The sequence below is a fragment of the Haliotis rubra genome, unplaced genomic scaffold (assembly GCF_003918875.1).
Source record: "Haliotis rubra isolate DU_JTF1 unplaced genomic scaffold, ASM391887v1 Scf262, whole genome shotgun sequence".
NCBI lineage: Eukaryota > Metazoa > Mollusca > Gastropoda > Lepetellida > Haliotidae > Haliotis > Haliotis rubra.
Window position 1 is genome coordinate 511,775 of NW_025766692.1, and position 15,168 is coordinate 526,942.

General features: G+C 43.5%; 1 protein-coding gene and 1 long non-coding RNA gene across 2 annotated transcripts; one reads left to right on the forward strand and one right to left on the reverse strand.

Moving 5' to 3' along the window:
* Positions 1 to 357: 357 nt before the first annotated feature.
* LOC124280235 (glycine-rich RNA-binding protein 8-like) lies at positions 358 to 1,733 on the reverse strand. Its single transcript, XM_046716140.1, has 2 exons — positions 1,338 to 1,733; positions 358 to 387 (listed from the first exon to the last, which is right to left on the reverse strand). Exons 1-2 carry the CDS (start codon positions 1,731 to 1,733, stop codon positions 358 to 360), a joined length of 426 nt encoding a protein of 141 aa, XP_046572096.1.
* A 104-nt stretch (positions 1,734 to 1,837) lies between these two features.
* On the forward strand, positions 1,838 to 15,017 carry LOC124280196. The gene is made up of 3 exons (XR_006899611.1): positions 1,838 to 1,939; positions 14,268 to 14,408; positions 14,962 to 15,017. It is a non-coding gene; the product is annotated as an uncharacterized LOC124280196 (long non-coding RNA).
* Positions 15,018 to 15,168: the final 151 nt, after the last annotated feature.

A 15,168-nucleotide genomic window follows, 5' to 3' on the forward strand; every position in this document is an offset into this window, starting at 1 on the left:
GGAAGTGTATCAACCCACACGTGCAGGTTTTGTTTTAATATTCTGCAATCCATTTTTAGTACCGACTTTTCTTGGTCCGAGTTGTACGCACTTCCCATAATGAAATGTCGCATCAGCTGAATAAAGAAGTTGTTCATCCATAAAGTACATGTATGTTATTCAAGTAAAGTATCCTTATCTTATATTCATAGTATGTATGGCAAGCAGCAGAATAACAATAACAACAACAGGTAATTGAGAGCAAGTTGCACATTGTTTGATGAGGCCAGTCGGAGAGTATACGTAAGATCAACAAATTATACAAATCTGAAAACCAATATACAGAAAGTATTAGACTGTAAACAGGCGGATAGGATGCTAGTTGAACAGCTCATTGATAGATTCTATCTGTAAATGAACTTCAGTGAGTCGAACTCCATTCCATCGACCAAGTGATGGACTCAAATACTAGTAACTATTCAATCACCATCCAACCAGCTTGTTTATCCTTAATGATGTACATCGAAACGTCGCTCTATGCAATAAACATGAAGTTGTTATCACTAAAGTGGCTGTGCCTTACTTCGAAACTGTTTACTTCAGTATAAGTGAGGCCTACTTGAGGAACCTATTTGGGTTGCCAGTCCAGATTTAAGGAGGTCATTATACGACGTTGTCGTATTGGCCATTTAAGATATATACACGAATACTTATTGAAAGGTGAGGATCCTCCGTTTTGCATCCCTTGTGATAAAAGAATAACGGTCCAGCATGCCCTGCTTGACTGCATTGATTTTTCCATCACAAGGGATAAATATTTTCAATGTCAAACCAGTTAAGGATCTTTTTTATAATATTAACTATCATTTAATAATTTTTAAAGGAAATAGAATTATTAGATAAATTTTGAATAATATGTTTTGTAAATAGATAAATGGTATTTAACATGGTAGTATAAATTAGCAACTGCGATTGTTAGTGACTGTACCCTCAAAGGGGGTTAAAGTATCGTAACATTATTGTCCCCCTGAGAGGGTATGTGAGTCCTAAAACGTTCAAAGTTAAATTTAAGCTTACCAGATTTTTAAACGTAGTATTTTTGTTCTTTTAAAATTCGGCTAAGCGTTTCCTACAATCGCAAGCGACTGTTTGGGTGGTGCAAATCCAAGTAGGGTCCATGCAGGTAGCTATAGCTTGTTTTTATGTTGTATTGTCTTTGTACATAACATATTTTACATTTACATGCTAGTTTTAGACACCATCTGTGATACTCTAGATGTTTTACAGTTCTTTGATGACATCTAGAGCATCACTATATGGCTGAAATATTGCCGAGATGAAGTTAAATTGTAACTCACTCGCTCCGCTCCTCTCCACTCCACCCCTCCCCCAACTCTCCCCTCCCCTCTCCATCCGCTCCACTCCCCTCTCCACTCAACTCCTTCCCTCTCCTCCTCCTCCCCTCCCTCCCTCTCCCCCACCCCACTCAGCTCCTTCCCTCTCCACTCCTCCCCTCCCTCTTCCTCTCCGCTCTTCCCTCTCCTCCCTCTCCACCCCACTGCTCCCTCCTCCCATAACCTCCCCTCTCCTCCTCCCTCCCTCTCTCTTTCCTCCCCACTTCCTCCTCCCCTCTCAGCCCTCCCACTCTCCTCTCTCCCTCCCTCCCCTCCCCTCCCCACCCGCTCCTCCCCCACCCTCCTCCCCTTCCCACTCCTCTCCTCTCCTCTCCACTTCACTCCACATATCTGTTTCATGGATGAACGCTTTCATTAACATGCATTCCCCGGGACTAGAAGCTGCTGTACATCAGAACACCGTGACTCACGTGATTGGTGCAGGTTTCACGGAACACAGGTATCTAAGAGGATGAACCGTATGAATACATTACTGTGAAAGTATTTCGCCCCACGATCAGACATGAAAGTTTCACTGTTTCTCGTCATTGTCAGCACTGTCATAGGTGAGTCAATATGCGTACATCAGCATTCATATATTATTATTGTTGACCAGCACATTAGTTGGGATTTGATGTTTACCAAAACATAGAACAATAGCAATTGTTCATCCGAATTGCTCCTTTTCCAAACTGGATCTTAAAGCATTTTTCAGGCAAGCCGTTGTTTATAAGATAAGAACTCTCCATGTTGTTGCACATGCTTTGCCAACAAATATGATACAACAGATGCAGTTATCGCACATTATTCCACTAGGGTGTGCTATGTCCATTGTTCCGGCGGGTTGATTTTCTGCGTATCAACCTCCTGTCTGCACGTGCAGAGGTTGATATGTGGATAACGACCTGGTCGGTGCAGGAAACGCACGAGCAACAAGCAATGTACGAGTCCATGCGGCGCCCTCGTGGTATAAGTAGGTTAGCACCCCCCCCCTCTGCGGGTGATGTGGATTCAACGCTCTCGCCTGACGGCTCGAGCGTTGAAATCCATATCACCCTTGAGGAGGGTGCTAACCTATACTTATGTCATAGAGTAAACCATTTCAATAAGTTTCTCTAAAACTTCATATATTCAAACAACATTATTGTTTCCATATATTTCCAGAGTGCACCGAAATTCTATCCCCTTTGTCTGTTTAATGTATTCAGCAATCATTCGGTGTAGCCCTTTTATCTTAAACCCCCCCTCAGGGCAGGACCCTCAATTCTCAATGCCATCAGTAAATGTCAATTACATCTCCCCACGTCGGCGGATCTTACGTATGTACATGTGCACAGGTCAGTCGAGATTACCATCATGCCATCCTCTTTGTCCTGTCGTAAATGCCATGGTCAGGCGCTGACAGATATTTTGTTAAGCAGCTGGCGCAAGCTGACCGTGGCTACACCATAAAGAAAATCAAACCTTGTTAGGTAATCATCTTCTTACCACCCACCTCGTGTAGTATACTTTGTCAGCATAGGGTAGATAACGCATATGGAAACTTCAACTTTATAGAAACTTGATAATGACAAACGAGCAGAGCTGTGGGGTATAAAATCCTGGGTTCTTCCATCTCAGGCACACTTGCTTGAATAAACCCTGGATCTCATAGCTCTGGCTCCTTTCTTGTTTCAAGGTAAGAAACATTTAAACTTTAGTCTTGTTTAACTTGTTATTTCTTTGCAATTATCGTCTAGAAAATGTTAGAGTTAGGTTAGAAACATTCCTACAACATTGGAGCGCTTTGTCATTGCAAATGCTAGTTCTAGATAACCGATTAATTATTAGGCACTACCCAGGGATATTTATTTATGCACATTGCGTCGTGGGCTCCTCAAGTTTATGTTTTTCATGTACAAACGAATAGTTCTTTTCTATGTTTCGACACACATGAGTGTATTCCCAGTCTTTTGTCTTGTTTTATTCATTTGCGTGTTAGTTCTGTATATGCAGGTTAGATTCTCGTTCAGTAGTCTAGATTCTAGTAGCTTAGTCACAAAAACAGTTCCGAGAGTTTATACAATCAATTCCAGCAAAGACGAAGTTTATGTATTTTACTATAGTCCGCCGATCAAATGATATTCGTGTAGATTTACCTCAGATACGCGCTCACATGATAGGTATAACAGCCAACATTTGTGTTTTGATATTTCACCAACACTATAAGAATTTGAATAATGATGTATTAAACGTTTCGTTCCGCGTGCAGTTGTATACCGTACAGAACAGTTTATACGCGAATCACATTACCGTAATCAGTAGAAAATGGTATTGTCTACTCTTCATATTACCAGAAAATATACATTCAAATCCGTGTAGTTTGCAATTACAGTCTTCGTTCCGTATTGGTTTAGCTCCGTAATTTAAGAAATTCGCGTAGCCAATAACAACAGCGCCGTCCTGGTACATTATTACATATTCATTTAACTAAGTTACTGTCTTGTTTTGTAAAGCACAAAATGTAGCACTACAGCATTACATATATTCTAGGTCATGGCTTAACTCCGTATATGTCGATATTACACGTTGCCAATAGCAACATCGCCGTTGAAATACATTTACCGTAGTCACCCAAATAATTCAGGATGGGACAAAGTAGGACTCTAGCTAAAACTATATCGTCTGTCCCCGTAGTTACACATATTTATATCACTCTCTAGTTCCACTTACCGTATCTAGCGAAATTATTGTATTGAGAAAATATATGTTAACATTACAGTTAGAATGCATACAGTCAATACCGGAGTTAAATGGTATATGTCAATTCTGAGCACTTCGCGCCGTTTACCGTATTTGCTCAAGGCATGTTTGTTGATAACGGAAATTACTTACACAAGTCATAAATCGTTACCGTAGCTAATGCATTAAGCGCGACATACCGTAATAATAGTAAATTCCTACCGTAGTCAATACACTAAGCGCAACATACCCTAATAGTCATAAATTCCTACAGTAGTTAACGCAATAGGCACTACATACCGTAATTGTCATAAATCGCTACCGTAGTTAACGCATTAGGCGGGACATAACGTAATAGTCACAAATCCGCACAACAGTTAATGAACTAGGCACTACATGCTGTAAGTAAACTGTTGGGCGCTCCACTCAGTATTTGTTCTTTGCAATTGTTGTTGATGATTAATTTATCCGTCAGGTTATGTTATTTATCAGTACCGTAGTTACTCAAGAAAATGTTGTATTATTTGTATTATGTTTCTGTAAGCAGTTACCGTACGTACCCTGATGTACCACACATTGCTTGTATTACCGGACTTAGGTATAAACTGTATTAGGATATCATTGATTACTATTTCTATTATTGTATGTAATTATTATGTATGAATTGATGTACTTTGAATGTCATGCAAGACACTTGCTTGAATAAACCCTGGATCTCATAGCTCTGGCTCCTTTCTTGTTTCAAGGTTTCAAGGCTTGCTCCCTATAGCTAATTCCCCAAATCGAGGCCTGACAGCACCTTTAGCACACATAGCGCTAAAGGTCGTCCTAACGGACACAAAAAGAAAAGCTGTCTTACTTATACCACTAGGGTGTGTTATGTCCATTGTTCCGGCGGGTTGATTTTCTGCGTATCAACCTTCTGTCTGCACGTGCAGAGGTTGATATGTGGATAACGACCTGGTCGGTGCAGGAAACGCACGAGCAACAAGCAATGTACGAGTCCATGCGGCGCCCTCGTGGTATAAGTAGGTTAGCACCCCCCCTCTGCGGGTGATGTGGATTCAACGCTCTCGCCTGACGGCTCGAGCGTTTAAATCCATATCACCCTTGAGGAGGGTGCTAACGTATACTTATCATGGTATTAAATGCTCCTACAAGATATAAATGTACACCTATTGTATTTATCCCAATATATACTCTGCGTCATTAATGAAGGGTGAAGCTATTGGTAACACTATTTCTCAAAAGTTGTAAAATCTTCGTATTTGTTTGAAATATATACAACTGAATGTTTTACAAACTTTCTTAACAGTATGGAAAAACACATCAGGCCGTTGAAATGTCATTATTACGTCCTTTAAAGTCCAATACTTTTGGCACATTTTCTTTGTTTATATTGTCTATGTGGAACTTCACCTGCCGCTTAATTTCAATGATTTGCATGTGCAGGTCATTATAAACGAGGCTTTTTTTATACTTACTGAAAGTGGTCAGGCTATAGGCATTATGGTTTGGGCAAGGATACCTCCTACTGGACGTACTACACTGCTCGTGGGTATCTTATCGGACAGCGTTATGGCTCTTATAGCAGTACCATCCCTGCAAGCGATGCATGGATTTTATGGTTGACCCACTTTACTGCTAGACGATTACGCTAGGCCTCATGTAGACTAATGCTTAGTCTCTGAATATATATAATTTTGATAGTAACAAACAAGCCCATTTATATTGAAAAGGAGCCCTAAGGAGACCAGAGATTCAGAACCTGAGGAAATCTAGACTTGCTTTATTTAGGGCTTTAGCACTGCAGAGAGAGCTTGGCAGTAGGGGAAAAAATGTGGTTCAGGGACTGTGAGACAGACTAAGCCTCATGGGGCCAGTATTGTCACAGAATTCCTTAGGCAGCAGGGTGAAGAGCCGATGGAGTGGCCAGCCTGGTTACCAGACCTCAACCCAATTGAGCATGCCTGGGATGAACTTGGTCGACGTGTGTACACAGGTCACCTAGCACCAGCGGATCTCCCATGATTCCGCAGAGCTCTAGTAGAGGAATGGAATGCGATTCCGCAAGCTTTCGTTATGAACTTGATAAGGAGCATGAGAACAAGGTGCACCTGTGTCTTGGATGCGCGAGGAGAGTACACAATATATTGAATGACCGAGTGCAATTTCTCTCTGCAGATCCTGGTACTTCTTTTTCTTGGGGGAAGTTTCTGTCCAGCACTGTATTGCACCATTGTCAACTCGTTGAATTTCTGTTCATCAGTCAAAAACTTGACAATTTCGAATATACTGGGGTGGGCTTTGCCAACGATCTTGATTCGATCATGCCACCTCTCTAGACTGTTGTTTGTTCTGGGCCCGTCTGCGTCGTGGTGGTTCCATGAAGGAAGATTCTCTTTTTACCCAGTTTGTCGTCTAGTAATTGGCAAACTGCGAACATCTCTGGTCGTAAGGCATGTCTGCAAGGACATCCATTCAGAAATCTTCAACCTGAAATGAAAAATAAATTAGATTAAAACCAATAAACAACCTCGGTAAATTAAATGATGTTGATACTGAAAATTGTGAATAGATTATGATTTGCAATGCGTATCTTTTCAATACAATGTTTTACAATTTCAATGTGAGGTATTATAATATATGCAAAATTAAAAGTTACATTCGCCAATGGACCCAAAGGCAGTACAGCACATTATTCATTGGTTCATGATTGTGAGTGAGTGAATGAGTTGAGTTCTACGCCGCACCCAGCAATATTCCAGCCATATGGCGGCGGTCTGTAAATAATCGAGTCTGGACCAGACAATCCAGTGATCAACAGCATGAGCATCGATCTGCGCAATGGGGAACCGATGACATATGTCAACCAAGTCAGCGAGCCTGACCACCCGATCCAGATAGTCGCCTCTTACGACAAGCATGGGTTACTGAAGATCAATTCTAACGAGGATCTTCACGGGTTCATGATTGTGTGCTGTAGGGAGCCTAACCACAGCGTTGTCAATAGATGATGTTGTTGCACTGCAGTCTTTTGAGAGACATCTCCAGAAGATCCACTCTCCTGCCTTCCTCTTATTTAATCTATACATGTAGCCATGAACGCACAAATATTTACCACCGCGAGAAGTGGGAAAGAATTAAGAGTTCTTTTGTGGTAACCGGTCTTGAGCCATCGCGGAAATGATATACAGTGCACCCTGGTTATAATGCCACCCTGGTTATAATGCCACCCAGGATATAGTGCCACGTTTTTGCCAGAACGGATTTCCTGCCTATATGATACCCTGGTTATAATGCCAAACTAGATATAATGCCATATGCCAATGGTTTTTGGAACAAAAAGTCATTTTCCCCTGGTTATAATGCCAATTACACTGGCTGCATGTAGTATAATACCTTAATTGGTTAATTGACATGACTCAAATTAATTGCCTAAACTCATTACTGCTTTAAGTGCATGTAGTCATGTAATCCCAAATAGGATAACACATGTGACAATACACTTCCTTCACCTCCAACAACAAGTCACCTGCAGCCCCTAGATGCTGGGATTATCCAGTCATTCAAGGCTCATTACAAGAGACATCAGCTCAATCATCTTGTTGATTGCATAGGGCCGCTAACTGTTCTACCTGGGTATAATGCCACCCTGGATATAATGCCCTATTTTCTCCTGGACAAACGGTGGCATTATAACCAGGGTATACTGTAGTCTGTTGCCATTTGGAGATATTTATACATTTATGATAAATGTTTATGCAAGATCAGTCAATTAATTTGAGTGAACAAATTTATCAGTCATCAGTCACATTCAATTAATCAAGGAAAATAAGTTATTTCCAGCGAACATTAGTCACTCAAACTCAGCGCACAGTAAAATCAATTCTCATTTCGTTTCACATTTCAGATTTTTACATTACCAAGTGTTTTAATCCCTTATGTGAAACGAAATGAGAAGTGATTTTTCTGTGAGCTGTGAGTTTGAGTTAAAAGGGTGAGTGAGTGAATGAGTTTAGTTTTACGCCGCACTCAGCAATATGGCGGCGGTCTGTTAATAATCGAGTCTGGGCCAGACAATCCAGTGATCAACATCATGAGCATCGACCTGCGCAATTGGGAACCGATGACATGTGTCAACCAAGTCAGCGAGCCTGACCACCCGATCCCGTTAGTCGCCTCTTACGACAAGCATGGGTTACTGAAGGCACATTCTAACCCGGACCTTCACGGGTAGACGGACTGACTGAGTTTGGTTTTACGCCGCTTTTAGCAATATTCCAGCAACATCACGGCGGGGGACACCAGAAATGGGCTTCACATATTGTACCCATGTGGGGATTCGAACCCGGGTCTTCGAAATGGCGAGCCAACGCTTTAATCACTAGGCTACCCCACCGCCCCTTCACGGGTAGAGTTATAAGGGGTAGCCTTGTGAACCCGGATCAGGCCGAAGATCTGGGTTCGATTCCCCACGTGGGTACAATGTGTGAAGCCAATTTCTGGTGTCCCCCGCCGTGATATTGATGGACAAGTGATAAAGGCGGCGTAAAACCATACTCATTCACTCACTCACTTACGTGAACCGAATCATGTACCGATCCCACTCTTATGGAAACCCAATCGTGTACTCATCTGTGTGAACGGAGGCATATTCTTTTAACTTACTATTCCCCACTACAAAAGCATTTTCCTTTTAGTTCATTACAAGCCCACGTTATGTTCTACTGAAAGAAACGTGTGATGACAATAGTAGTATCTGTCATTTGTGTTTCAAGTTTGATTGTTTCACAACTATATTTTGGTATTAGATTCGTGTTTTCTGTCACGTTGCGTGTTCGATCAGTTTGTTTACTGGTTGCTTAGTCGAAGATGGCAGACCTATTACTTGAGCCTTCAGAGTCAGAGTTCACCACCAAGTGTGACAGCTGTCAACTCCCCAATAGTGGAAAGGATCCAGATGGCTGGTGTCCCGACTGCTTGGACAGGACGTGCACAAAGGAGGATAAGTGCCCTGAGTGTGATTACCTTACAGACCAGGAGTTTGCAGCTTATCTCAGGGTGGTCAAGATCAAGAAGCGCCAGCAACAGCAGTCTAGACACAAGGAGCATCGGCGCGATTCATCTTCAGTTGAGTCGTCTGGCCGAGACAACACACCTTTGGATCAGCACCAGGCTTTAGCTTTGGATCGTCGCCAGTTGCTGAATAGGCGCCAGCTTTCAGATAAGCGCCAGGCATTCTCTAAGCGCCAGTCGTCAGACCAGTGACAGTCATCGGATCTGTGCGGCTCGTTAGACCAGCGTGACCAGCGCCGGTGTTCTGATTGGTGCCAGTTACAGATCAGCGCCAGCTAGCTGAGCAGCGCCAGCATATAGACCAGCGCCAGTTATCAGAGGAGCACCTGACTGGCACCAGTCTACTGATCAGCGCCAGCATGTGGGCCCCAATGCCAGTTATCAGAGCAGTGCCAGTCTTCTGTCCAGCACCAGTCACCTGAGCAGCACCAGTCATCTACGAGGAAACGCAAATCCTTTTGTTCAGAATCACCTTTTGTTGGGTGCAGGTCGTCAGGTTGGGGCCACTCTAGTCACGGTCGCTTTCCTCACAGATCAGGTTGGCGCAGGTCTGGCCCCAGATTTCGTCCAGTCCTAGTCTACTGTTTAAGGCCTCCATTTGTCCAAAGGAGCTCACCTAGTGCCAGCGCCAGTCGTCACCTGTCACTTGCCGCCACTTCCCAGGTCACCAGCTGTTGTCGTCCAGACTTTGAGCGATTTTTTAAAGATTTCGAGGCCATGTTGGATTGACGGTTTGCTGGTTTTCAGAGGCAGCTGGACACCACCACAGTGCGGGTGTCTTCATTGTTGGCGCCACCTAAACCTTGTCTTCAGTCTTTGACTACCGACTCTTCTACGACTCCCATCATCCCCTTGGTGCCCATTGTTGAGGATGAGGATTGAGTGTATGCCTCTTTCCATTGGTTGTCCATCTGTCTTGGCTAGGCGCTTCTCCGGATCGAGCTTCTGGTGATGAGATTCTGGATTCTCCTCCCTATGTTCTATCTTCAGAGGAGATCCAGGTCATTGCAGATTTACTCCAAGTGGATCCAGTCACATTTAGAGCTTTGGATAAGATCTTGCCAGTGAACAGATAATGCACACCTGCGATGCCCTGGGTAACAGTTCAAATTTGGTGGAATCGGACTTACCTGAACAAGCCCCTAAGTTACTGATAAGCTTTTATTGGAAGAATTGGCGAGCATTGTGCTCAGATGTTAGCAGCACGGGAGATCCGGTTTTCTGGAGGATGTGAAGCTTGGCAGTCGTCTGTCGACGTTCCTACCCAACTGGCATCAGATTTGAGATGACGCCTTCATCTTCTCGGTTTTAGATTCAGGGTACATATTTCCGCTCATGGTGTCTCTACCCTTGACCACCCGGGCAATAGAGGCACCCCTAGCACCAGACAAGCAGCTTCAGGCTGTGTCACAACTTCAGTTGCTTGTGGACAAAGATGCCATGGAAGTTCTAAGTCCCCACGACATCACTCCCTGGTTTTACAGTCCAATCTTCTTCATTCAACCAAGCTGAGTATCATCCACAACTTGAAGGTCTTCAAGAAAAAGTATGTGGACGATCCGCATCATGATCTCTTTAGACGTTCGGGGTGCTTACCTGCACATTCTGATCTTTCCACCACATCACAAGCTCCTGCGCTTCATCTTCCAAGGACATCACTACCAGTGGTAGGTGCTGCCATTTAGAATGTGAATGGCCCCGTATCTATTTACCAGGATGACACAACCAGTAAGGGGTTATTTGCATGAGGCCGGCATCCCCATCGAGATGTGCCTCGATTTGTGAGGTGATGTGAAATTGGGTTTAACGTCGTGCTTGAGAATATTTCGCTCATATGACGAAGTGCATGCGTGTGTATGTGTATGTGCGGCTGCTTGTACTAGCCCAGACTGAAGCTGGTTTTATAGAGCTAGCTCACTGAGCTAGCTCACTGAGATACCAGTGCGTACCCATTAATGCCCAGCGCCAGACAGGGGATCGATGACGCGGTCGGGGATCGAACCCGCAACCTTCCGCTCTCCAGGCGGACGCTCTAAACACTACACCAAGGAGGCGGTAGACTTTGTCCACTGTTGCTTGTTAGACAGAGAGACTTCATCGTCAGTCTTTTTCATCGATTGTGATGAGTCATCAACTTTGACAAGTCGGACCTCACTCTGTGTCAGTCACTCATCTCCATGGGGTGTCACCGCCAGATGGACCTTGATCCTCTGGTAGTTCCCCAAAAGAGTCTTCACACCTACTAACCCCTAATCCAGCTGGCGCTTCACACCTCCCTCAGGTTGAGAGAGTGGCAACTCCTATTTGGCCTTCTCACCTCCGCTCAGGATCTGATGTCCCGAGGATGCCTAATGCTCAGACCACTTCAGAAGTTTCTGACTCCTTGGGTCGATTACAAGGAACTTTTTGTCCAGATCCCTTGTCCCCGCAGTCTCCTGTAGTACCTAGAATGGTGGCTCCAACCATCGAATGTCCTAAGTGGCATCTCCCTGATGCCATTCGAGTCTATTCACCATGTTTTCATGGACGCGTTCTTCCAAAGGTGGGATGGGTCAACCACAGCCTGGTTTTTGGCAGAAGAACAATAAGGTCTTCACATGAACAACGTGGAGTTTCTGGCAGTGGACTCAAGGAAGCTCTATGACAAGCAGTGGACTTCATTTTTTACTTACTGTAAGTCTCGGCAAATCGTTGCCTCCTCGTCTTCAGTTGCTCAGGTTTAAATCTTCTTTCTTTTCCCCTGGAACAAATGAAAGCTCATAGATCACCACTTCTCTCTGCTGTGGGTTCTGTGCTGTCTAAAGCTGGTGCCTCTCATTCGAGGGCCCTAAAAGTATCCTCAACAAATTCCACCAGGAAGACTAGGTGAACAGGTTTCGGCCTCCATCTTGACAGTTAACAGTGGTTCTCACCTGGCAGATGAACCAATTTGAACCACTTGAAGATGCTACTCTTCTTCATCTTACGACGAAGACGGTGTTCCTAGTGTCCTTCCTGGTGACCTTGATCATCTGATATTCACGATATGTCTGAAATATTGCTGATGTGACTATAAATATTAACTAACTCACTCACTCATCTGAGATTCACGCCACTGATGCCACACAGGTGAAGGTTGAGAGTAAGGCACATTGCAGTATTCAGTTGGGTCTTTTCATGGATTTCATAACCAGGAACGAACTCCCGTCACAGCCCCCTAGGGAATACTTTATTTCTTCCCTTGCGTCTGTATGGAGTCTTCAAGATGAGGAGTATCTTTCCCTGTGCCCAGGTTGGGCTTCTATGTAGATCGTACACAGATCTTTACCTGTGCTCCTCTCACAGGAGACTACTCCTTTTGACTAGCCAGAAATGGGAATGTTCTTCATGGGCTGCTGAACGAAGCCCAAAAGACTTTCTACTGTCCAACCTGCCAAACACGCTCATTTATTCACTTGCGTAATACAAAGAAATGATGTTAAAAGGTGTGACTCACGTGCTCCATAGAGAATCAAGTGGCCCAAATGTTAATATGTTGCTTCTTTCTTTGCATTAGCTGTGATCTACAGCAAGGGCTGCATAAATGATAGTGTATGTATTCGAAGCACTGTGACCTGTGACGATTCCTCAAGACTTGTCTGCTCTGATTGGATTTGCACCTGTATGGTTGCACCCACAACTGGTTCCTGTATTACAAGTATGTCATTTAACACAATAATGATCTATGAAAATAACCGTAGTAAGCAAATTTGATTCGTGAACGTAATTATGTAAGCATTTGGAAAGATTGTCCTATAACAGAAAGAAACCAAAGGCGTAGATCGTACACAGATCTTTCCCTGTGCTCATCTCACAGGAGACTACTCCTTTCGACTAGCATTTGGAAAGATTGTCTTATAACAGAAAGAGACCAAAGGTGTAGATCGTACACAGATCTTTCCCTGTGCTCCTCTCACAGGAGACTACTCCTTTCGACTAGCCAGAAATGGGAAAGAACAAGATTGCGAATTGGATCAAATCCTGTATTATAGGGGCTCATAAGAAAGCTGGACTTCCGCTGTCGTCTCAGTCCAACCCTCATCAGGTTTGAGCTGTTGTGGCGACCATGGCCTTGCATTCTAACATCTCTGTATCAGACATCATGAGAGGCAGTTTCTGGTCCGGAGACACCACCTTCGCAATCCACCACCTTCGTGATCTTGCGGCTCATGATCTGGATGGACTGACCTCCCTGGACAGTGTTTGTCGTTTGTTAAATAAACAAACACTGTGACACAGTATTTGTTTACTTACATTGTGTTCTGTGGTTTATAGAGAATGGAGATCGGCATGACTAAACTTGAGCCTATACCATCCCTACTCTCTCTGTTAGTTCACACAGTTTGTGATTCGCGTGGCGCTGACAGCTCAAATATCCCGGGCGCCAGTGGGCTCTAGGGTTGTCAGCTCTGGCGTTTTCCTATAGCAGGTAGCCCAAGGGTACCTTTGTGTATCTGTCGTGGTGTATCTGTAATTTGAGATGGTTCATTTTATTCAGAGGTCTTGCGAGTTTGCACTGTGCATTATATCATTAGTTCCCACCTCCGAGCAGTGGTATTATCCTGCAATTGTTGTTAAGTTACATGAATAGAAAATTTAGAGTAAGTTCCTTTTTTTTATACTTACCTGCTTCACAAGTAAGTATGGTCCTACCAAACCTCCCCGCTTACTTGGGCAACCCTGATTGGTTACTTTTCGAAGGAATTATGAGTTTCTGTTCATGCGCAGCGCACACAAATGACAGATACTGCTATTGTGTTAACACTTTTCATTCAGTGGTACATAAAGTAGGCTTCTTGTGAACTAGGAGGAAAATGCATTTGTCGTGAAGCAGGTAAGTATAAAATAAGAAATTAATCTGAAGTTTGAACAAAGGCACTTGCCGAGTGAAACACTCCATGTTCTTCATGGGCTGCAGAATGAAGCCCAAAAGACTTTCTACTGTCCAGCCTGCCAAACACGCTCATTTATTCACTTGCGTAATACAAAGAAATGATGTTAAAAGGTGTGACTCACGTGCTCCATAGAGAATCATGTGGCCCAAATGTTAACATGTTGCTTCTTTCTTTGCATTAGCTGTGATCTACAGCAAGGGCTGCATAGATGATAGTGTGTGTATTCAAAGCACTGTGACCTGTGACGATTCCGCAAGACTTGTCTGCTCTGATTGGATTTGCACCTGTATGGTTGCACCCACATCTGGTTCCTGTCTTACAAGTATGTCATTTAACACAATAATGATCTATGAAAATAACCGTAGTAGGCAAATTTGATTCGTGAACGTATTATGTAAGCATTTGGAAAGATTGTCCTATAACAGAAAGAGACCAAAGGCGTAACGACAAGAATACACAATGCCTTTTAGAAAGTTGTTAAATTTAACGTGTTATATTTGGGATTAAACAAAGTAAAGTACAAAATTCCAGTACCGTTTTCGTGTTGAGTCCCATCCGTGATTCCAACCAGCACTCTGAGCGAAGCAGCAAACTAGAACACACAAGAGAGATCTAACCCACTCATGTCTACAAAAAATGGTCACTTCTCCCAATCACTAACGTCCGTTTTGGTGCTTCGGTAGCTTAATATCACACGGCCCGCCGTGATGTTGCTGGAATATTGCTAAAAGCGGCGTAAAACCAAACTCAGCCAGTAATATCACACGGCCTATTTGGATAATTGTAGGGATTCAGCACATGGCAGAATCTAGCTACTCACACTACTGAGAGTTGTAAATGTACTGTGGTGCTAAAGAGGCACGTTCATATTTCAGACATATGTACCGACCGCAATGAATGCGACAGCTGTGAGTGTAGAAGAACTTATGTATGGAAGGTGTGGAACATGAATGTTTCGGCACATGCGTCATTACAACTCGGGGTGACTATTGAGGGGGAAACAACTATTGCGATAGCGATAGTCTATTGCGACCAACTAATTGCAATACTATAGCAATAGTGTTTTTCTCATTGAGTTGTCT